Raw genomic sequence first — 12,845 nt, 5'->3', positions numbered from 1 at the left:
TAGCAGAAAAACTCAGGGTCAGACAGTCTCCATCTAGAGAATCTCCAAGTGAATTTTAGTTGCATTACATTTTGCTATCAACTCTCTGGCCTCCTCCTGCCCACTGGGATGCCAGGAGCGTTCCACGAGAGCTGAGGCTTTGACCACAGCCTTCCTCCATGACATGCTGCTCCAGGATATCTGTGGGGTGGTCATGTGGAGTTCAGTGCACACCTTTGCTACACACTATGCCTTGGTACAGGCCATGACAGCAGATGCCTCCTTCAGCATGGCAATCCTCTGCACAACAGTTCCATCTCCAGCCTTGCACACTCCTCCAACTTAGGTACTCCTTATTAATCACCCTCAGTTGAGTACAATAGGAGATTACTCCTGTAACTGGAGGTTCTTAGAGGTGTGTGGTCCCTATCTGAATTCCACTTCCCACCCTCCTTCCCCTCTGCTATGGATCTGTTGGATTCGCCGTGGAGAAGGAAGTGGAGATGCCGTTGGTCCACCTTGCCCTTTATGACCTCATATGAAACCATGAGGTGAACCAGGGCACGTGCGAGGACCAGTGGACACTACTTTCAAATCATCCAACTCCAGACACATAGTGCGCATGCAAAACCCTCGGAGGAATACAGATAGGGTACACATATCTCGAAGATAACAACAGTTAAGATAAGTAACCATCTTTTTTTGAATCTCAGCATCTGTTTTAGTTAAATTATTGTCTGACCCCTCATTGTCTGACCCCTCATTGTCTGACCTCCCCCCCATAATTTCCCACAACTGTAAACATTTAAAATTGATAAAAATAAAAAAAATGCTTGAAACCCATAATTATGCTTAACCATGAAAACATAAATTGATAAAAATGGTGCTTAAAAATAAACCATGATATCCATGAAAATTATTTAAAAAAAAAAATCAGATTCTGCCAAACATAAATATAAGTGGTCATTAAATAGTGGGGTTTTGGCTTTTTTTTTTTTTAAACATATTATCAGTTTTGATTTTTAAAAAATGCTATCCCATTCCACTCAGTATGCACTTTTGTAGAAAACATTTTTTTAAAATCAACAATTTTCTAACATTCACCTGCACTTGTATATGGCTAATTACTGTGCAGTTACCAGGACAGCACAAACAAATACTGTCAGATACAAGAAATCAGTATGTAAACTTTTTGTTTGTAAAGTTGGCAAGTTTGTTATGAAACCAGTGAGAGAAATGACACACCCAATATAATTTTAACCACTTTTCAGAGTAGAATGATGCTTTAAAGTGCACAGAAAGTGTAGTAGCTTAAAAAGGTCATTAGTCCATAACATACCCTTTTTTAGATAGTTATGGAATAGCAGAAATTAAAAGTGAACAAATACATTTGGTTATAAAATCTTCCTTACTATAAGTTTGCATTAATTTTTCAGTAAGAATTTCCTGCAGACCTTTTTATTTTCAAAGGGACGCTGGTCAAACTTGGCCCAGAATTTGAAGGTTCTGTGAAAACAAGCTTTTACAAAATCTAAAGACCAACAGACATACGCATTATACCCATAAAAGAGCTTATTAATCAAGAAATTTTGATGGGAAATTACTCAAAATAAATGGCAAAAAAGAGTTATGCCTAAATCATTGATGGATATTCAGTTTCTGCAGAGGTGGTCGGTGTTAAGAGGTTTGTGTTCTAATTGAGTTTTAGTTAATTAATTCTTCATATTCAATAAAATGTAAACTTAAGCTTTTAAATTGCATTTTACTGGTAACTGTGGTTATTTGCCAAAGAACTCACTTTCTGTCTGGATGAGAGTCTGAAGGGATGAGTTGGGTAGAACTCCCTGATGTGCTACTGAAATAATCGGATGGCTTTACCTATCGTAGTATGGAAAAATAAATCCCCCCACCCCTTCCTAACTGGCAGCCCTATTCCCATTCAGAGCTGAATCCTTCAGCAGAGCTCATTGCTTACAAATCTCAGGAATGTGACAAATAAGAATTCCTAGACAATGTAAAAGAGGACTAATAGAGCAAATAAACATAACTTAATAACAGCCATACTGGGTCAGACCAAAGGTCCATCCAGCCCAGTATCCTGTCTTCCGACAGAGGCCAATGCCAGGTGCTCCAGAGAGAATGAGCAGAACAGAGGATCATCAAGTGATTCATCCCCTATCGTTCATTCTCAGCTTCTGGCAAACAGAGGCTAGGGACACCATGCCTGCTCATCCTGGCTAATAGCCATTGATGGACCCTTCCTCCAGGAATTTATCTAGTTCTTTTATAGTCTTGGCCTTCACAGCATTCTCTGGCAGAGTTCCACAGGTTGACTGTGTGTTGTGTGAAGAAATACTTCCTTTTGTTTGTTTTAAACCTGCTGCCTATTAATTTAATTTGGTGACTGCTAATTCTTGTGTTATGAGAGAGAGTAAATAATACTTATTTACTTTCTCCACACCTGTCATGATTTTATAGACCTCTATCATATCCCCCCTTAGTCGTCTCTTTTCCAAGCTGGAAAATCCCAGTTTTATTAATCTTCTCATATGGAGGCAGTTCCAGACCCCTAATCATTTTTGTTGTCCTTTTCTGAACCTTTTTCCAACTCTAGTATAAATAAAAGTGGACAGGAGATGGGCAACTGAAGCACAAGTGTGCCTGACATTTTGTGGCATAATTTTTCTAAAATTCTAATTTAAATGAGAATTATTGACATGAAACTGTGAGTGAAAAGTTCCAGATTAGTCAGACCATTTTATAATGGATTACATATTAGACTTAGTTTCCCACCTCTTACAAATAATTGTAGTACAGTGTTCCCCTTCTGTTGTCTTAGACCAAGTCTCCATATTTTAAAAAAAAAAAGTCATTTTATAACAAGCTATTATTGTCTCATACTGCCAGTATAAGTTCTTTTGAAACCTAAACCATTGTGCTAATTTAGGGCTAGAGCTGTACTTCAGGTTTCAAGGGTATATATTTAAAGGCTAGGATATTTGACTGATACTCGCAAGGTTGGGTCGTTTTGTGGTGGGGAAAAAATATACAATTATAACTAGGGATTTTGGAGGAACTTTCCTCTTACTCCCAACCTCAGAGCTATTTGTAAATAGATAGTCGTATTAAATACATTTATACAGATCTATGTTGCAGTTAAGTCATAAATAGAAAAGTTGCTACTCTTGTTTTCAATTTGGTTCCGGCTAATTTATTAGGGATTGCATAGTGTGACTATGTTTATCTCTCTTAGAGAAGAAGAATACATTTTCTGATTGAAAAAAAATTATTTTGCTTTTCCCTCAGATAGATTATAATAAAGGAAATAATAGAAAGTGTGACAAAATGTAATTAAGTCTAAAAATGTTGACTCATTTTATAATTATTATCTGAAAGTGTCTTGTCAGATTACAAATGTGTTCCAGTTACCTGTGCTTCCCCTTCTGGAGCTTTTTTGATCACCCACCTCACTCCCAGCCAAATTTTCCATCATTGTTTTTGTCTTGAATAAGAAAATGTTTGTGGCCTTTCATGAAAATTGCTTTCTTCAGCTTTTAAATCTTTATTGTTTTGCAGTCTTATATTACTTGAAAATATTCTGAAAGTTGAGTTCATATTTAATTGAAAATAATGTAATTCTTTAGTATTATGCTGTAGAAGGATGGAAACTTGTAATTTGCTTTTGCAGCTTTGCTTCATCTGATTTGTACACAGGCATCTGAACCTAGTTCTTTAGTTGTGGAAGCTACTAAAATGCATTGCTTTTCGCATAACTCTTTTGTGGCTTTTTTCTCCTGTGTGAACTGACTAAAGCTTTCTTGTTTCCATTTGCCATCCATTTTTAATCTGCTCTGCTCCCTCCCTCTTCATGGATTATAAACCTTTACCCTAATCCTGCCTTTTACACTTGTTCAGGATCACAGTCTGCTAACCCCATTGGTGGTAAGACTCTCAGAATTTGTGTGTGCATTGTTGTTTGGTCATTTGTCTACATATCGCTAACATAGGACCCTATTCAGCAGAAATTCCAGCTCACTTTCCATGGTCCTACAACTGCTTAGTTTAATGTAATTCTTAGAAGGAAAAAACATTTCTTCTTTGTAATTGTGGAGTATCATCTTCGTAATTTTTTTTTCTTTCACTATCAAAATAGCACTAATTGCTTAGACCTGCAACTGCTCATGCTACTGTGTGTAAGGTGAACAGTTCTGAAGATACGAGACTTCGCTGAACATGTTCAATAAGTCCAGTGTACCCCACAGTAGTGGTCAGCCAGATGTAACAAACTTCTATAAAAGCAGAGTGATGTATGTAACTTTGTTGATCAAGCACACTTCTTGCATTTAGCGAAGGGGAAGGGTAAAGGATTATCAGGTTTTGCAAGCTTCTTCAGGGAATCTGCTGGAAATTCTCTAGTACAGAGGACAGTTATTCTGTATTCTGCCAGGTCTTTCTGAATCAATTGGGATGGGCTCAGTGATAGTGCAGAGGCTCTGCATGAGCTCTTAATTCTCACAAAACTGGTAGAAATGTCTGCTTTTCATCTCTGTAACATAAACTAGGTTCATGACTTCCGTGCTGCACAATATTGCATGTCTCATTTTTGCTGAATAGGCCCATAGATAGCAAAGGGCATTTTGCTAAATAATCATTTCAAGTGTTCAGCCAAGAAATCATATAGTCTATGCATGGTACGTTGTTTTCAGTTTCCCGACTTCCTCCCCTTCCCCTCCTCCCACACATTTTTTTCAGTCATTTCTTGCTATCAAGCTTTAATCATCTTGTGGTCCAAAAATATGGCTGTGGACTTTTTATTGTTATAGCATCTTTGCTTTTTGGTTGATACTGGTAGTTCTTGTAATGTAAGAGTACTATGAAACTTACTTAAGCTAATAGACATTTTATAGCATTGCTATGCTAACACTGTTTTTCTTCTTTTAAATGAGGCTAGCAAAATTATTAAAGGCTTCATTTCACTGAGCTGATTTTGGTTAAAAGTAGCTTTGCTTTTTAATTAAGACTTTTAGGTGAAATTGTTTTTATTCTGCACTTGGCAATGATGACATATAATTAAACTGATTATTGCTGTAAAATACAGTTTTAATTAGAATATCGGTAAGGGATATGAATGGACCATTTGTTAGGTATTAAAATGTAAGATATCCACAGCTGAAACTTCAAAGGTAAAAGTGACCAATTTCTTCCAATGGATGCAATATGCTAAAATCAAAGATCAAATTTCTAATAAATGTATAATTTTTATGAATAAAATTTGCTAAGACACTTTAACAAAGAATTTTAACATCTTGATCAGGTGTGTTTTTTCATAATGTGTTCCAGAGGTTGAAAACTGTAGTTTTAAAAAAGCTTTCTTAATTGAATTTTTAGAATAACTTCCATGCAAGTCAGTGGGAGTCTTTCCATTGTCTACAGTCAGTGTTAGATGATTGGGCTCCAAGAGAGTAGGATTTGAAGAAATACCAGGGCCTACTTCATCTTTTACTTGTTTAGAAAATACAGTAGTTATTTGTTGTGTTGTGAAAACCAAAGTGATCAGTCCAGGGATGTTACAGAACTAAATTAACTATTTGGTTTAACTACTGGTGGTTCAGAAAATAGCAATATGTGACCAACAGTCCCATATAATTAATTTACAAAATGAACACACAGTTGTTGTTCTACTATATATTCCCTATGGGTGCCCCATGCTTTGAACAGGGAAACATAAGGAGTTGCAAGCTTGTCACCACAAAGTTCCTTTTTAGCCACTTGTATCTCGAAAGACTCTGCTGTATTCAGCTTCCCACCTTCACTTTGTGAATTCTTTACTTCATTTATTTGTTTTAGTAATTTCTTTTAGTTTATCTATTTTCTTTGTTACCTTTATTTTGCATAGCAGCTGTTGTGTTGGTTGGGGGCAGGGGTTGAGACTTGCCATAAGCCCTTTCCCCATAGTGATGGACACTCCAGCGGCGTGCGGTGGTTGGGGGGACTTTCACAAGTCACAACCCTTCTAAATGCAAGATCTGTCTGGATTTCAAAGGCAGATCCAAGAGAACAGGAAGACTAGACTAGGACTAGATTTAAGCTCCTGTTTCTGGAACTTGCCCTAGCTCTGGAGGTGGATGCTTCTCCCCCTCCAAGTCCCAGTACATTAGGTTAGGTTCTATGTTGCAGACTACCTCAGTCACAGTTGCTGATTTGTTTACAGCCCCGGACAATAAAACAGTGTACAGGAGGAGCAAGAGTCTCAGGCTGAGATCTCACCTCCATCTCTGAAGTCCTCTTCATCTCCAAATGAGGTGCTGTTGTCACCAGTGCTCTCCTATGCTGATGATTTTGACTTTCCAGGATCTCATGAAAAGGCTAGTAGATTCACTTCAGATCCCACTAGAGGAAGTCCAAGAGTTGGTGGACAGAAGTTCAGACAGCAATGTCCAGACTATTAAACACTATTCCCATCTTTGGGACTCTGCATCAACCACAAAAAAATATACTCTATCTGCAGTACAGAGAGGAGACTTCATAGGAGTTACTCTGGAACTTCACAACAGCAAGAGCCTAAATACTGAGGAGAGATTCTTCACCCTGTCCAACCAAATCTCAACATTGCAGTGCAGCCCACAAAAAACAGTGAGAATTTGCCTGTAGGTCTTAGGCCACGTGTCCACCTCCAGGTATGTGACACCCCATGTGAGGATGCACCTCAGGTTGCTTCTGTACGTGGATAAGGACAGCATCTATTCCAAACTGACAGAGTCTTTCCTAACATATCACAATGCCTTAGAAGATGTTGGACTACCGTACATGATGGAAGAACACATGGAGGGTCTGTATTGGAACCCCTTTCTTGTATCCAGCACCTTTGAAGACCCTTCCAATAAATGCATCTCTGAGATGGGAGCTCATCTACAGGGAGACTTGGCACAGAAATCAGTGCTCCAAATCAGTGTCTGGAGTTAAAAACAGATTGATGTGCTTGCTAACACTTCTCTCACACCATACAGCGTCACTCAGAGTAATGCTAGACAACAGGGTAGCGATGTATTAAGTCAATTGCCAGGGCAGAGCAAGACCCCAGTCCTTATGTGCATAGTTATTAAGGCTGGAATCTGTGTGTGTCTCATCAGATAGAAATATCAGCAGCCTATTTACTAGGTATCCACAATACAATCACAGACTCCTTGAGTAGGCACTTCTGGTGAGATCATGAATGGGAATTCAAGGACTCTGTCTTCCACGGGATCTGTCAGACCTGAGGTATACCGGGGTAGACCTTTTCGCTACCCTGAACAAAATATGTTTCCTGTTCTACTGCAATGGAAGTTACAGCCATGACTCTCTGGGGACTGCCCTGATAACAACATGGCCTTGTACCCTTCTTTGTGCTTATCTACCTGTACCATTAATCCTCCACTCTTCTGAAGCAAGGAGTGAGAGCTAGCCTTGTATCACCTGCTTGGCTGGGACAAACCTCATCCACCTCTTGAAGGTAAAATCCCTCAGATTTCCTATTACAAAAGACCTATTGGCACAAGTCATTATCCATCCCATTCCCTTCTCTCTGAATCTGAGAACCTGGCTGCTCAGTGACTCTCAGGCATGGAATTGACCTTTTTGGATAGAGTTCAGTCAGTTCTCTTATCTAGTAGAAAGCCTAGTACTCATAAAACTTGCTTGCAAAGGTGCAAGCATTTCCAATCGTTGTGCTTCCTCACATCTTCTAAAGGCTAGGAATTTCTTCTTTCTAAAATCCTGGGCTACCTATTTGAATTAAAGATATAGGGTTTCTCAATGAGCTCCGTCAGAGTACATCTGTCACCATCACAGCCTTCCACTCACCTATCCAGGGGTTCAGTCTTTGCCACACCCTACAGCAACCAGATTTCTTCAGGGCATATACAGCTTGCTTTTGCCCATTCGACAGCTGGCTCCCCAGTGGGACTTGAACCTGATTTTGAATGCCCCCAAAAAATCCCCCTTCAAACCAATGGCAACCTGCTCTCTCCCCAGTTGCCTTCACCTCAGCAAGGTGAATGGGGGGGAGTGGGAAGATCTCATGGTGGACCCACCTTCTACAAAGACAAAATTATATTACATCCCTATCCTTGCTTCCTCCCAGATGTTTTATTCCTCCCTTGGAATATGAGATTAACCAGGAAATTCACCTATCAGTTTTCTGCCCAAACCTTGTGCCTCCAGAGAATAATCAACCCTTTGTCCACTGAATGTCAGGAGGGCCTTTGCTTTCTATATAAACCATTCTGGCCACTCCCAGACTATTTGTATCAATTGCAGATAGAATGAAGGGTTAACCAATTCTCACACAGACTAAGTGGGTTTTAACTGCATCCTGACCTGCTCTGAAAATGCTGGTGTTCACAGAGTAACAGCACATTCCATTAGTGCTCAGTCCAGATCTGTAACTCCACTGAAGGTTGTTGCCATAGCAGAAATCTGCAGGACTCCTGTTTCGTCTTCTGTGCATGTCTTTGCCAAACATTGCTTCATCTTATCTGCTTCTTGAGATAACTCATTTGGTAATGCGGCTTTTGTGTGTGTCCTGAACTTACCTCCTCATTGAGCTGCTACTTTGGTGTCTCCTACAATGGAGCACTCATAGAGACATACTCAAAGAAGGAGAGGTTACTTCCTTATAGTAACTTGAGTTCTTTGCGATGTTTTGTCCTTAAATGTGCTCTACCTCCCGCCCTCCTTCCCCTCTGCTGTGGAATTCATTTTCGCTATCAAGAAGGAAATGAGTGGTGGTGGGCTGACGTCTCCCAAGATGCACTCGTTCAAAGCAGGAGGAACTGCTCTGTATAGGCATGGGCTCACAGACACTACTTTGCAGTCTCCAATCGCGGATGCATGGGCTTGCATACATCCTATGGTGGAGCACCCATAGGGACAAAACCTCTTGAACTCAAATTGCTGTAAGGTAAGTAACTTCTCCGTCTTCACATTCGAGAATATTGGATGCTTTTGTAAATACTAGTGAAAGGAATAATGTTTTTGGTGTGCGGTTACAATTGCTTGCTATGGTGCTCATATAGTCCTAAATACTGTGATAAGAGTTTTCAGACTTGCAGGGATATTTTTATACCTATACCTTTTGAGAGGTACTTTATTTTTAAGACTAGATGTAGATCTTACAGATTTTCTCAAATTTTACATTTTATCTTGTAAGTTCTTCCAAACTATTTTTTTAAACCATTTCAGTCAAACATGTTGTTTTTCTGTCTTTTTTGTTCTCTCTATTCATCTGAAGTTATTTATTTTTACTTATTTCGCCTTCAGCTGGTAGTCGATCTGGATCTCCTGGAAGAGTTTTGACTACAACTGCACTTTCAACTATGAACACGGGAGTTCAGAGAGTGTTAGTCAATCCAGCAACAGCACAAAAACGGAGCAAGATCCCACGAAGCCAAGGATGCAGTAGAGAAGCAAGTCCTTCTAGATTGTCAGTAGGTAAGAACTATCAAGTAACCTTTTAGGTTTCTTTACAGATGATGTTACTTTATGCATTTGATGCCTAGTTACAGCTGGTTGGGCTGAAAAACTTTGAAACTCTAAAATCTAACTGGGGACCCGCAAAGCCAACTCCTAAAGGGAGGGTTATGATTTGCAACACAGTTTCAAATTTAAGGTGAGACTGTGAAGATTGCTGTTCTCTGAATGCACTGATCTATGCCTCCATGCTTAACTCTTTAAGTAGAGAAAAGGAAGTGTGGAAGGAGCAAGTGAACTGGGCCCCTATGAAAATCCAGTGTTGTTGGGAACCCTCAAAATCTTCATGGCAACCTGGAAACACTGAAAACTGGGAAGAAGACATCAAGACAATTAGTGTCCTTGAAATACTTGTTTTATATTGTGTGTGTGTAGTGTAAAAATGAATACATTATGCTTCATATTTTCCCGAAGTACAGCCTCATGGTATAAGTCAATTATCTATACTCTCTTGAAATATGTTAGTAAATAAAACTGAGGCTACTGCTATCCGTAAGCTGGTTTTCTATAGTATTTGTATTTAATTTTACCATATCTTTACCTTAAACTGAATTATTTCCCCCCTTTTTAAATAGATTGTTGTACTGTACACTAGTGTAGCAAAAGCAACATTTGTTTCCACATGAAAAAAGAAAGATTAGCTGGAACTAAACTGAGTAAGTTACTGAATGAACTACTGAGTTTGTATGCTCTTCACAGGCTGTACTGATCAGTGTTTTAACTATAATCTGGAAAAAGTTACCATCCTTTTCAAGCATTTTTCAGCTTTCTTTCGAGTGGTTCCAAATTCACGTTAGTTTATGTTGTGGAGAAAATACTTACTTTCATCTGAACTGGCTGCATTTAGTGCAATTCGTCAAATTCGTAAAATGTCAGACAGAAGATAATACTGTAATGCTACATGAATAGAGGCAACGTATGTTCCTAGAAATACGTAATTGATCTCATTTATTGCACAAACAAAATTACATTAAAACTACAACTTTTCTTGTGTCTTCTCCCTTTCTGTGCTGCTGTTTGTCTGTACACTGAATCATACTAGCACGAGGCAGCCGCATTCCTCGACCTAGTGTGAGTCAGGGGTGCAGTCGGGAGGCCAGCCGTGAAAGTAGCAGGGACACAAGCCCTGTCCGCTCTTTTCCACCCCTTGGTAAGTACTTGGAGACCTTTGTTGTGCCTATTTATGTCTTTCATTACCTGCATCTAGTGAACCCATGCCTTCTTCATTTAGCTTATAGTAGCTGCCCATTATTTTCTTTGAACTCATTTGCCATTTACTTTGCTAGAGTATTGATCAACGTGTGAATGAAATGCATGTTAAAAAAGTAAATGTCACAATGGTATTAGTCTTATCATTTACACCAAGAACCTGGAAAGATAACCTCACCCCACAGTTCCTAGATTGAGGCATTAATAAGAGCTGTTCTGCTCAGAAAAGTGACTGTAAAAATGGCATTGTAAGATTACATGTTTTTGTCTTGATTTCAATATCAAAGGCTTGCTTATAAATAAAAAACTGTGACTAGATTTTCTTGAGCTCAAAACCTGGGTTTTTCTTCCTGCTCCCTGGATCAGATAGATCGGATTGATAACTGGTTTTATATTGCAGGAATAATAGAAATTATAGTGTAGTTACTAAACAATTCTATTGATAGAAAAGAAAAAAAATTGCTATATTGTCATAAGAGAAGTAAAAAAAATTAAAATTCTGTTTTTGTCACTAAAGTAAGTCAGTATGAATCTCAGTGCAGATTAGTAGCAGATCCATTGAGTTGGAAGATGCCAGTTTCATGCAGTCATTTTTCAAAGCAGACTTGCACTGTAAGAATAGTCTAAATTTTTTGGAAATAAATGGAAGCAAATAGTAAGGGCCCTTGTCAGAGTGGGTGAACCTAAATCCAGTTTTGAAACCTACTTTCAGTGTCTCAAAAACAGGATCACACACAAAAACAGGATTAACATAGGTCGTTACATGGGGGAGAGGAGGATGGCAACTTCTTTCCATTTCAGATTTGCACAACCACAGATACTTCAGACTTTTCCTAGAGCTACTGTAAACAATGACACAGCTTTCACATGCAATACTGCAATTTACTGGACTGACACTTCAAATATTTGCAAGTATCAAACTGACATCTATTTACAAAACCCAAATGGAAGTACAGGAACCCCATAGTTGGCTTTAAAAAAATCAATAGCTTCTCATCATAAATTATTTTATCTGGTTGAAGTTGCCTATGACTTAGGTAGCAAACTTGTCTTGAAAAGATTATTTTAGTTGGTTTGTGGCTCCTTCTGTAAAGTAGAAAATGTATCACTTGAAGGTTCTATTTGAAATTTACCTACTTTATATGAATTTATCATAGATTTTTAGTGCCTTTTTTATTTCTTCCCAGTTCAGTATAGTTTACAGCAAAGATACCTTGCTTCCAACTCCTCAGCTCACTCCCAAAATATTAAGATATTTACTCTATTTTCAACATCAAATTGGCGCACCACAGTATATTCCTAATTAGCACCTGAAAGTCTGATCCTTGTTTTGGGCTGTTAAGGCAGTTTGCTCCTTTCAGCCTTATTTTTACTGGCAAAGAGTTGGGTAAATAAATGGAAGCTGTCTCGGTATCTAATACTAATTTAACCAGATGTTGTTTAATCAGGAAACCTAATGAATGAGCATGTTATATAGGATCCACTAGTCAACTCTTTATCAATATGGTGTATTACGTGTTTGTTTTCAAAAAGGAGAGTGTTTTCAGATACTCTATGCTTCTTTGGCTACTCTGCAGCTTGAACAGTTGAATAGTTAATTGCTTGCATGTTGTATATGATTGACGTGTTATGCCAAGCCAAGTGCTCCATATTTTAGAACACTGTTATTAAAATAACTCCATAATGTTGTTGTTAGATATTGGGTTACTGGGACAGCTGTTACTTGAAATGTTATTTCTGTTGTTCTTGTTAATGAAGTTTTTATCCTCTATATTCAGATGCCAAATGCCACAAGTAGGTTCTATCTGTTGCTTGTATCAATAATGTAAAATAACCCTATGGAAATCAAGATTTAGTAAAAATGTCTGTTCCTGAAATAAATATCACAGGACTTCTTACCTTTCTATTTCCTGATTTCTTTGTTTTCAAATTTCCCTAGTGATTAGTTAAGCCAGTTTGTCTTATTCCATATAATTAGTCTATTGTCAAATTTATTTCTTTAAATAATTCTGCAGACCTTACTCTCTCAAATTTTCCACTGATTCCAGTGGAATGTAGACTAAGTAAATCAGCTGTCTCAGTGGTTAGTTTTATTTTATAATGTACGTGACAATTTTGCGATATAATCCTTCTACAACTGTAGACTG

General features: G+C 38.3%; 1 protein-coding gene across 42 annotated transcripts in view; it reads left to right on the top strand.

Annotated features, from left to right (window-relative positions):
• CLASP2 (cytoplasmic linker associated protein 2) overlaps positions 1 to 12,845 on the top strand; it is a 282,910-nt gene that overhangs the window by 198,268 nt on the left and 71,797 nt on the right. For 36 of the 42 annotated variants that reach the window (XM_075062549.1, XM_075062551.1, XM_075062547.1 and 33 more), the window contains 2 exons: positions 9,280 to 9,450; positions 10,532 to 10,639. In XM_075062549.1, the coding sequence (XP_074918650.1) occupies positions 9,280 to 9,450; positions 10,532 to 10,639 (279 nt within the window). The remainder of the gene's footprint in view (positions 1 to 9,279; positions 9,451 to 10,531; positions 10,640 to 12,845) is intronic. The other 6 variants (XM_075062557.1, XM_075062554.1, XM_075062552.1 and 3 more) reach the window with 1 other exon arrangement.

The sequence above is a fragment of the Chelonoidis abingdonii genome, chromosome 2 (genome assembly GCF_003597395.2).
Source record: "Chelonoidis abingdonii isolate Lonesome George chromosome 2, CheloAbing_2.0, whole genome shotgun sequence".
Classification (NCBI taxonomy): Eukaryota; Metazoa; Chordata; order Testudines; family Testudinidae; genus Chelonoidis; species Chelonoidis abingdonii.
The sequence above is the reverse complement of the archived record's forward strand: the minus strand, read 5'-3'. Positions and strand labels throughout refer to the sequence as shown.